The sequence below is a fragment of the Hetaerina americana genome, unplaced genomic scaffold, assembly GCF_022747635.1.
Source record: "Hetaerina americana unplaced genomic scaffold, ioHetAmer1.1.p SCAF_24, whole genome shotgun sequence".
Lineage (NCBI taxonomy): Eukaryota > Metazoa > Arthropoda > Insecta > Odonata > Calopterygidae > Hetaerina > Hetaerina americana.
The window spans coordinates 2,318,840-2,331,143 of NW_027286808.1; the positions used below are offsets into that span (position 1 = coordinate 2,318,840).

General features: G+C 35.0%; 1 protein-coding gene across 8 annotated transcripts in view; it reads left to right on the plus strand.

Annotated features, from left to right (window-relative positions):
• Window positions 1-12,304, plus strand: part of Stacl (SH3 and cysteine-rich domain-containing protein) — a 788,683-nt gene that overhangs the window by 515,514 nt on the left and 260,865 nt on the right. For all 8 annotated transcript variants that reach the window (XM_071586629.1, XM_071586632.1, XM_071586633.1 and 5 more), the window contains exon 5: window positions 12,034-12,114. In XM_071586629.1, coding sequence (XP_071442730.1) covers window positions 12,034-12,114 — 81 coding nt within the window. The remainder of the gene's footprint in view (window positions 1-12,033; window positions 12,115-12,304) is intronic.

A 12,304-nucleotide genomic window follows, 5' to 3' on the forward strand; every position in this document is an offset into this window, starting at 1 on the left:
ATTTAAATTTATGCGCTGCTTGAAATTATATGTATAGCTGAGTTACCTAAAAAGATCCACATTTTCCAAGCATGTTGCTTATATTCAATACATATACAAATTTTATAGGAATTATATACCATACGTTTAGAGATATTAAGCACATGGCTAAATGTTTAGAGACACCGTTTTAATGATGTGCATATGAAATACGAGTATTTTACTTCATCAAAATCATTGAAGGCATCCTAAATAAGATGCATTGTTTGAGATAAGAGACCGTGCAAAATCTTTGTATTTTATTGGGCCGTTGGAGATATCTAATGCTGAACTGGATGCAAAACTTCTGTACCGGCTCTAGGAAGAAATAAATGAACTATAATTGCAATGCTCATATGTCAGTGTCAGAATCTACTTACTTTTATCTCGCGATTTCTTGCTAATGTCACAACTGATGAGTTCTTTAACGAGAAATTGAGGTACGAATCAGAACGCTACTACTTTGGCTGTTAGAAAATGTTCTGATTACCTTTATCCCATTGATCAGATTAAGCCAGACAGATCCCCACTTCTTTTTTAGCCTCTCTCAGCAGAATTCCCTCTCTCTCCGGGTGAAACACGCCGTTTTATTAATCCCTCTCCACGCGGCAGAGCAGCCTCGCAGAATGCCTCTGCTCGGATTGATAGATCCCTTTCATTTGTCGGCCATAAACAGTGCTCCACCCCCTGACCCTTCCTCCCTCCAGGCACCAGGGCACACCTTCGCCCCCCTATTGCATACTTTATTTCCAGCAGACTCCGTGCCATTCCAGCTCGAAGGGAGGGAGGAAGAGAGGGCTAGGGGTGTTATCGGCTGGTGCAATCGCCGGGGGATATTTGATCTTCCTCCTCGCAAATGCGCGCCCAATGTCAAACTGTCACGGCCAGAAGGCTTTCTCTCCCCACTCTCTCTCTTTCCCTCCCTCTCTTCCTTTATCCCACTTCTCGATCACTTGTGCCTCGTCATGGACCAGTGGTGGACTCTGGAAACCGGCCGCTTTTCATTTGGGGCGGGACAAATGAGATACTGCCTTCCCGATCCAGGGCCGGACTTCGAGAGCGCTTTGGTAAACCTCATTCATTCGGAATTCGAGGAGAGTTGATTTCACCCTCCCGCTCGTCAACCCTCGAATGCCACAATCTCATTGCGAGGCATGATTTGAAAAAAGTCTGAATTTTCATACATATTGTATGAAATAATTCTCTATTTAAGTTCGCCTGCGGATCCGTTTTCGCGGCATAAAAACACCAAAGCACGTCTTCTTCTTTCTCTCTTTATCCATCTCTCACTGACATTTTAGTGGCTATCTCCCGCTCGAAAGTTTACGTTATTAAACGCATTCGTCTCGTGTCAATGAGTAGGGTGTTTCCGTATTCTAAACTAAGTTGCAAAATTGATTTAGCAATGACCTAGTTCACCTAATTCTCCCAATTAAATATCAGTGCCTGCAACTCCGCTTTTCAAATTTCAGCCAGCCATTTATTGAAACTTGCGTCACTGTATCATAAAGAGTTTACTGGGATATCTAATTATTTAACTTCGGTATAATTATAGCGTAGAATTGGAACTGAACGAACTGATTATGAAATTTGTGACTACCTTATTGCAAAATACCTCCTAGAAATGTGAGAGATAACTTATATTACTTAACGTGAATGAGAGCGGAAATAAACCATATAGGTAATTACCGGAAATCAAAGTTAACTGATGTTTGGTGTGCCAAACTGTGCTTATAATTGATTCTTGGTTATTTATATGTAATTTTATCTGTGAAACACAATAAAGATGCATACTAAACGGTAACCAAGTGTTCATATTTTTATGTATCATATATAGTATATCTAGATTTAGAGCATCCTTATCCAATATCCTTAATGACTCGAAATATTTACGAAACGTGTTTATCCAAGCAACCATAAACTCGATAATTTTTGAAATTTTTTTTCGTATATATTACGTTTGAATTGTGTATACTGAGTCGAAAATAGAATTCCGCGCAAAACTTGTACATGGTGTTTACATGGTCTTAAATGTAATGTTACCATGGTCATGGTAACAAAACGTTAACATGGTCTTAAATATAATCATGTGATAACGTTCATATGTATATTATCACGTATGAATAACTTAAAATCTAGATGTTAGATTCTTTTCTGGAATATGTTCGTATTGTTAAAAATTATTATTTAAGAATAATGAACAGTTTTATTTTTTCCGAAGATCTTTATTTTTAGTCCTGCCAATTTATTGACCAAACACTAGAATCAAATGTAGATATTACTCGTATGTAATATATTAAATGTCACAGACATTTTTCTGAAGATCACTCGGTTTTCTTATCAAAACAATCAAATTATTAGATTGCTATTACATCTGTTGGATGAAAGCAAATATGGTAATTGCCATGAATCGGAAGGAAGTTAAACCAGACTAAATGAGCTTCATTTATCATTTACTCTGATGGAGACATCAAAGGAAATAATCAGAAAATTACCCATAGAGAATGCTCGAAAGCACACAAAGTTGCAACACAGTATACGATAATGTATACACCCACCCTTTTGATACCCTCAATTACGTATATTGTGGTTATTTATTCATGAAAATCATTCATTTATGGGCAAAAAATAGAATTGATAGCGAATAGCATTAGTTTTCACAATCAAATGGATGTAAATTAAAATGGCTGAGAGAAACTGCATCCTAATATTAGTGGTAAAAGCTTGGTCCTTTCAAGTTTGGCTTTGTATTCTCCGTTGCGAAAGAGCTTTTTCCATCATATTTATCCACATTGGGAAACCACAAGTAGGTGGACTGTATGCGGACAAGCAGGCGTAATGTTACACGACTGGCAGGGCAATGCGCTGGTGGGCCTAGTCAACCTGACGGATTTACCTTGCATCAGGGTACCTAGCCAAATTTGCCATTTGGATTTGTTGCTCATTTTCGCGTGATGATCCCTATTAGAGAGTATTGGGTTTTTGAATTTGCGTTATGCCGACGGATGATAATTTTCTAGGAAAATATTTTAATATTTTTAGCCACAGTACAGCTTTTTATAAGCTGAAATAAAGGAAATATATGGTGGACGTATTGAAGAAGTTCAACTTTTAAATTGTGCATAATCTAATGGTTAATATGTTAATGCACGATTCCCAAATAAAAATTTTGAATTTTCTAAATATTTACAAATATTTACCATTCTGAATATTCATGTTTCTATTATGTTCATAAAATGATCGGGGAGAAATATTTGCTGCCTTCGTCGCCATCAATAAGCTAAGTCAAGTGATTTAAAACGAAAAATGAGTATTATTAATGATGTTTGTATGATTTCCAGGGTTAAAACGAATGTCTACCTCATTTACATATACCTTTAGTCTTAAGTAGTGTAAGATGGAATCAGTTGGTTCGAGTCTTGAGTATCAATTGAAAAATGCCTAGCAAGAAACAATTTACAGTGTTTTCCACACTGCTCTTGCCATTTGAAGTCAATGCCGCTATATTATATTTAGTTTTAAATAACCGTATAATGTTTCTATACCACCATAGTAAATAAAGCTACTGGATTTTATCGAAAATAAAGATCTTATTTTCATAGGGCCGAGGTAGTTTTAAAATTGCGAGATTACTGTGAGATTTTTCTCAGGTCAGTCAATTCTGAAAATTTGTTTGAGTAATATTGAGCTAACGAATGGAAACACAGAGCTCTCCACAGTTTGAATCGCGCTCTGAATAGTTGGTAACCCTCCATAAATGATAAGTTGATGCAAACATGTAGTTGGTACAGTTGTTAAAAATATCTTTTCACCATAAACACAATTTTTTGTTTAGCTCTTTGCTATTCTCCGCTATCTTTCAACAATCTTCTGTAACATACGGTGAGTTTAATGGCTTCGCATCAATTTCCTCTTCTCTAGGACACATTACATTTGCTTTTTATTGATTAACAGCCCGATTTAGTTGAAAACCTGGTCATGGCAAGCAATGACTCTAACTACGCTTGGATCAATTTGTCTCTTGCGTTCTCTGAACACACACACAGTATACCAGCTGATTTTGACTATTCCATATATTTGTTCGCAATTACAAATGAGATGGAAGTTTTACATATGGGATCTGCATATAGGTGCAAAACTATTTTCTAGTTTGATGCCTGAAATACGTCTCGTAAGGTGACTTTCCGTGATGACATTGCTTTGTCGAGTCATTCACCTTCTAGACCTCTTCATTTAATACCATAAGGCCTCTGGGTGGGGTGAATTCTGGAACATTTTTTTCTCTCCTTTTTTAAATTCTTGTTTGATTTTGAATTTAGCATTCGGCTTGACATTTATAATCCTGCTTCAAAGATTCTTTCAGACAGCAGACTTAAACACGTATTCCGCTAAATATATTCTTGATGTATTTTTTCGAGGTTCATACAATATAACCATATTTTCCGTCATATTTAATGCTTTTACTTATAAATATCCTAAAATATATTGAGCGTAGTGATAAAAGAATGTGAAATGACCCATGTTCTTATCTAAACATGGCTATGTTCTGGGTTGATGGATTATTAGCTAAATAATTAGTTTCACTATCAATAATAATTAATAATAATATTTTTATTAATATTACTGTCAATTTTATTGTTATTACCATTATTATTGTAATTATTGTCATATCATTATTTCTTGTTATTATTTATTTTCTATCAAATGTCCAGACGCGCTCAATGAGAGGAATAAAAACGCTTGTATATCCAAGTACTAATAGCAGAAGCAATTTTAAGAGATGGGGTGCTATAAATTGCTAATAGTTCGATATTTTGTATCTTTATGACGAAGCTGATCACCCATCCCCTCTTAACCAGGATCATTCCCTTTTTCTCGGATCTATAAATAACTGCTTAAAGATTAAATGGCTATTAAGTAAGGACGTCAATGAGGGAGGGTGGATAGCGAGGGAAAAGATTAAAAATAAAGAAAAATAGACAGGGAAGACAACACAGATGCGATAGTGATTTATTGATCCTTCGCAGAGCAATGTCTCATTAAACCTTTCGGAAATTCTCCCACCCACTCTCACCACCCACAGTGCCGCCTCATTCCTTTTTATCTATCTTTCCCCTTTCTAACTATTCCCTAAGGGTCCCGGATAACTTCGTCCATCGGACGTCAAACGCACGAGAAACAGTCTAATTCAATCCTGCCACGTTTGTTCCTCTCTCTCTTTTAAGGGAGAGGGAGAGGAGTGGTTTTGTGCTGATGAGAGAGAGTGGGTTGGATAAGAAACGAAGAATGGCAATCGGAGATTGAGGAAGGGCGTTTTGGAGGATTGGAAAAGAAGGAAAAGTGGGTTGTGATCGAGGGTTTCCCCGTTTGAAACGAGGGGAGAAGGGGTGAAGTGGAAAATGTAAAGGATAAAGGGAAAGAGAAAGGATGTGGGAATAGGCGATTGGTGAGAGCTGAATGGACACGAGAGTGGCGGTGGGCGTAAGGGATCATTGAGCTGGAGGTAGATGGTATCCAACTGACATCCGAGTTTGGCAATACCTCCCAATATCCCGAACGTGAGCAAGGGAAAGCATGGATATTCGTCGGGAACATTTATCCGTTCCTGGTAAATGACTACGCGAGGTCGGTTGCAAAATTTGTAGCCACAGTGCTGCAAGGCATCTTATGGATGCTGTACTCGGCTTGACCAAATGCCGGGCTATGTGCCAGGGTGTATCTTCTGAGAGTGTTTTGAGAGTTTAGATGTTCCGGAAAATGAAACTTGGGTTGAAAGCAATCTCTATTGACCGATAAGGTTATTTTTAGTGACTGATAGGTATTAGGTGGAAGAATAGACTATCTAGTCTCAATCTCGCCCAAATAAAGACGTTTTATTATTACCATGAGTAAAATGAATCCTGAAATAAGGTAAGCGTGCTACTGCTATCAAAGATTTATGCGGAAATCAGTATGATTTTGAAAAAGGTTGGATAGCAATTCGGTTCATTTATCCAAATTAACCGACCCGCCATGTAAATTGTTTTAGAGAACATAGATGAGGATCCAAAAATACATAATGTTCTCATACCTAAACTTACAGTTCAAGATAAAGTTGTGACTAGTTAATTCTTATTTTTAGGAGGCAATTATGTATTATTACAAGTAAATTTTTTTATTGAAATTATAAATTTTCATCATAAGGAGGAGAACTTGATCCAAGCCTTGCAGGTAATTGGACTGTCTTGGTAAAGTTTTGACAAGAACACTGAATTAAAATTCCTCCAGAAAGTCTCCATGTTTTACCCTGTAATATATCGTGTGAATGCCTAGTTGAAAGCCATTTTAGAATATTTTATTTGCCTAAGAGTTATTTTTGTAGTGTTTACTAGTGTAACAGCACTCTTTCCGTGGGTTTTTATCGTACTACCGCCATTTATTATCGAGAAAAAACAATAGGAATCGCAAACATAAATGTAAACCTGATTTAAGATTTAATTCTGAATTTGTCTTCAACTTGGCGGATCTTATCTTTATAAAGGTTTTCAATTTGAAGTGCGTTTAATAAAGTTGAAGTTAAATTTATTCGGTTAAGGTCAAGGAAAAAAATATTGAAATTATATTTATATCCCTCTTGAGTTTATTAAGGCTTCTTTTTGTTTGTGTAGTTTGAAACTAGCGTTATCATTATATTATTTCCAGAGTATTCATGGAAAGGAGGTGATATTCAGTCATTCACTCTCCAGTCTATGAATACTAATGCAAAATTTCTTTTAGCATTTCATTAAGTCCTTCAGCTTTTCTTCGGCAACCGATTTAAAAAATACGAGGGCCGTTCAATAAGTAGCAAAAGTGTTTTATGAATATAATTTATGACCAAAACTTTTATTTAATTGTGTGCTTCTTTATAGCACATGTAGATAACGAGGTAGACGTCGATTTCAAAGAAAGGTAACCCGTTGCTCCAGTCATTACTCTTATGTTAGTAAACATTACACAGCTTTAGTCAGTTTGAAAAAAGCACATTGGATAACTTTGAGGCAATATAAAAAATATTGAAAATTCAATGCGTACCACCCAAAAGTGGTGCTTCCTGGACGTGTTTATGAGTGGTTGGTTTAAAGAAACATTAAACACAATCCCGAATATATCGCAAATAATTTTATGAATTCTTCCTCACACCCTATGGTCCAGACTTAGCCGTATTGGACTGTTTTGATCTTACTCATTGCGATTAAAAACCTTTTGAAGAGGCGTTTTTTTATAGTTAGACACAGGATCAGACAAGCCGAACATGCATTACCTTGCAACAGCTTCAACTGAAGCAGTAGTGCAGTAAATTTAAAAAAAAATGTTTTCACATATGCATTACAGATTAAGCTAATAACATAGTTGAAACTAAATTTTTTCGCAGTAAGGTATGTGAATTCGAAAATGTACGGTCATATGTAAATTTTAATGCCTTTATTACTTTGCAAATAAAAAAATAACCACCATCCAACTTGATATATTTAAATATAGCTGATTTCTTTTGCATATATCTTTCAATTTTTCGTAATTTCTCAAAATTTATAATTGAAAAATAATTTAAGGCTCAAAAAATCAACGCGTAATGCAAATAATAGTACCTGGTTAACTTAGTTCGGAACGTTGTTCTATTAAAATTTGAATTTAATTTGTAAAATAGAAAATGATATCGACTAGATTAAAATAAGATTTTGGCAAATTAAGTATTAAGTCGAGTTCTTCTAAAATGTTGCATGCTTTCTAGGTTGTTTATCTATTAATAGAATACTGATATCTGAGATGCAAATGTCTTTTGATCATAACATTATTACTACCTCTAAAGGGGTATATAGTCTAAACACTTAGATTTGATGGCGGTTGCACGACTCTTGGAACTAATTAATGACAATAATCTCAATGATATTTTAAAATATCTTCCTTCGTTATGAAGGAAATATTATGTTCTAAGACACCATCTAACTCTTTGCGTTCCCTTATTTCCAACGTTCCCTCAGTTAGCAACTATTCCTGGTCTATAAATCATAAATCTCAAAAGAAAATAACCTAAGATGCGTTACAAAGGTAAATTTTCAATAAAAAGTGACTTCTTAACCAAGTTGGACATCCTCTCCTTGTCTAACTAAGCGCTAAGGTTCTATCACAGAAAATTCAATTGCAAATTGACATCCTCACCTGGGATTAAATTACAAGAGAGTGTAGAGTGTATGGCAAGGAAATAGGCGGTTCCTTTGAGAATCGTAGTTTTATTTTCTATTGTCGTAGTTATATGTCTGCTCTAGTACTGTTCCATCAAGGTCATCGTAGTAAGAATTAAAAAAATAAAATTCACTTCGAATGTTGGGAATGGGCCGGTATTGAGTGTTTAGAAACTTTCCCGAAGTTCGCGCCCAAAGTCTCTAAAGTCGCGTTGGTGATGAGTCCTCTAGGTGGACTAGCTAATTGCCAAAGAATTAGATGATAGATGAAACTCGCAAGATTGAGTAATTCCGCGGTAGTATCGTGGGAAATCTCATGGGAACAACCAACTACGTATTCATGTTCCGGAGAGGCTGAAAAGTTTAAATCAGTGTTGAGGAGGGGTCACAGCTGCCTAGTACCTAATCCAAATCAGAGAAAGATGGAGCGAAGGTTTTGTTTTCGATGACGAATTGAAAATCTGAAACTTAATGATGGTTTTGCGATGAGGGAAACGAGTTCTCACGACTGTAGCATATCCAAGTTCAACATCATCCAATAACTGCGTTACCTTCACTTCGCCCCTCTAGCATTTCAAAAAACATTTTTCTTGATTTCCTAGATTGAGCGATTTTTAGTGTTGAAATGTGAAAACTGAGGGAAATGTGTTTTGAACAAAATTTAATTAGTGAGAAACTCAAGATATTATTTTAAAGGAGCGAAATAAATTTGTTTGACGTATCCGAATCGTCATAGCTCTCTTTCTGCGATACGCTATAGCGTGTATGACTTTTTCCTCGTCATGTTTGTACAAAAATAAATACAATTATTCAAGAAAATCACCATATCACAGTTATAAACCCGAAGTTCGGGTAGACAAGAGAGGATAGATCTCACCTATTAGCTAGTACTAAGCCCAATGGCCTGTAAAATCTACACATCAGGTTAGGGGGGAAGATTTCTTTCCCAGTTTCGCCTGTGGTTTCCAGGAAGATCTGGCCAACGAAAAATCACACAGCCCGGAAAAACTGAGGGTGGGTGCCCTAGTAAATTGAGGTGCAATATTTTTCAAGATTTTGTACGCAAATAGAATACGTCTTAATTCGGTGGATCGGTTGAATAGATTTTAATAAAATGTTTAGGTGAATCGCCAATTAAAATATTTTTATGGTAACTGTTTTCCTGAAAATCGGATTGATATTAAGAGAGAAATTTTTATTTCAGTATTGAGAAAACGTTTTTATTCAAGTGAGATCCCTAATCACGAGATTCGTTAAATCTAATTGAAGAAATGATTTCTTCATTGTTATGTGTGCCTAAAGTAAAATATGATAGTTTAAAATGGCCCTAAATTTTTCCAAAACAGGCAATAACTCAACGTATATTCCTTGGTGTCACGGTTATAATATCATGTAAAGTTATACGGTCGAGTGTTAAGAAGCAGTCTAGGTGTGGGAATTGCATTACAACACAATATAAGGCTTAAACTTCGTAAAAAGAAACAACGAAAGTTATGCATTTGGAATTATGGCCTTTTCTCATTTCCCGGTCTTTGCTTTCCTCAGAGGGAACCCAGCTGTATTAATTTCCGGTTGAAACTTAGGAATCATCAGGAATTAGATTCATTTCACCAAGTCGTATTGGCACGAGTTTAGACTGGAGACCTTCTAATGGAAGAGAGAGCATTCAAGGACAAAATAATTAAATTTGGACTACCCATTCTATCCACTTTATTGATTTAGTTTTCAGTGGAAAATTTTGCATAATGAGTCAACAAGAATCAAAAATGTACTTGCGTATTTAATTTTTTACATTTTAAATTATTGAACATCCCCTACCACAAATAATTTAATTGAAATCGCAGAACAATTGCGATATTAACTGCTATGAGTGTGGAGTTGTTTTTAAAATTGCCTTTGAAACATGTCAGGACTTTTTAACGACCTATTGAAAATATCATCAGAATAATATGCACAATGAATAAAATATTGATCTAATTTATAAAAGTCAATCGATTTTTTTAAATCGGTGTATCGGTGAACCCAGATTCAAACGTTTTATTGATGGTAAATATGAATATTTTATTGAAATAATTGCAAAATATTGAATGTTTAAATAATTTTCAATTATAAATGGAATTGATAAATCATGAATGTAATAACCGGAAACTTATTTTAAAAACTTCCTCCTATCCTAAGAAACAATGAACCACTCTAAAATCAGTTTAAATTTTTTTACAGAGCATTTTGCACTAAAATAATATTCTGGCTTCTATCAATGTTCCCTGTCCCTGACTGAAGCTGTAAAAGGAATTCATTTGTATCGCTGAATTAGTCTGACATCAAGCCATATTCCTGGATAGAAATTGACGTAGTTAATTTATGAAAAGAATATATAAAATTCTCACCACGTGAAACAACCACTCCTTCACTCATCGTAAAGCGCCATTTCTTAGATCTATTCCTATACATGTTATATTTTTTTCCACGAAAAAACATATTCTTTTTCCTAAGTGAAACGTTCCTCCCATGTTTATAATAACCATTCGTCAGAGTACCATCGAGTCTTTTCTGCAGCGCTAGGAAATCCAAATATAGTAAAAAATCAGAAAACTGCTACCCTTTCACCTTTCCATTATGTAAAGACGCGCGGATACCAAAATTCCTCCGGAATATGTAAACAAGATATATTATGCTATTTATAGAGAATATATATATATATATATATAAATATTATGTATATATATATATATATATATAGGGATACTTACATGTTTGAATGCATGTGTATATATATATATATATATATATATATATATATATATGTATATGTATATATATATATGTGTATATATATATATATATATCCTAAATCCTATATGTGTATATATATATATATATATATATATATATGTATATGTATATATATATGTGTATATATATATATATATATATATATATATATATACACATACATACACATATTCAAAAACGAAATCCCGCCAAACGGCGAACAAATACTCATTTATATTGAAACAGATATAAGGATAAGGGAAAGGAACACACACAAAGGACGAACACAGAAGAGGTGGGGAAGGCGGAATCCAGCAGATCACGAATGTAAAAATATTTCCTAGACCGGGATTTGAACTTCGGATCTTTCCACTTGCCGGGCGGAGTCTCTTAACAACCCGGCAAGAAATGCGATGGTATTGTGATGTATGGTCATTGTATAGATGGGAGGAAAGTTTCACTGGAGAAGAAGAATATCAAATTTTTGATGGAAACGTAACCCAGTATAATAATTCAGGTTTGAATATTTAAGATCTGACTACATGGGTTTTATTTAGCAAACACGCAGAGTATTAGGCCTATTATTGTAGTTGGAAAAGTTTTCTTAAAACCCCTGAAAATATAAATACCTTCATCATCCTCAAACGGCTTCCAATATTCGCTTAATAAGTTTAAGGTTCTATAGTTAATTTTCCATTATTCTCGAACAAGATGACTCTCAATTCGCTTTGCGTTTCACGCCATTCTTATTTCGTATTCAATTCCAGATGCTTATTACTGTGTATCTCATCAAATAAAAAAATAATAATACTAATATCGATTGGAGCTAAGAGTACATTTTATAATTACTGTGGACATTTTTGAATTTACTGTTGTTTTAGTATATTTAGAGGTATGGAGGCTTGAACGTATGGAATAATTTATCCTTAGGTCATACTTATTGGGTGTATTTATCTTATCAAAGTGTATTAGATGCATGGATACGTTTCTGTGCTGGTGCAAATGGTGGAAGAAGGCTAATTTTTGTTTCATTTTCTTCCAGGAACTAGAAGATGTTTACTCTGACCTCTGCTCTATGCTGTCAGAGGCAGTGGTGCAAGGAGCGGAAATAATTTCGTCCAGAGTAAGTAAAATATATGCACGAGTATTAGGCTTTCAAAGCAGTTTATAGATCCAATCGTTCAACTGCATCTCCTATGTCATTTATGGATTATTATTATTAGTGATTTTCATGTAACACGTCGTCTACGGGGATCGAGATGGTACGGGGGCTAACGTACTGGCTTCCCACCCAGAGGGCCCGGGTTCAAATC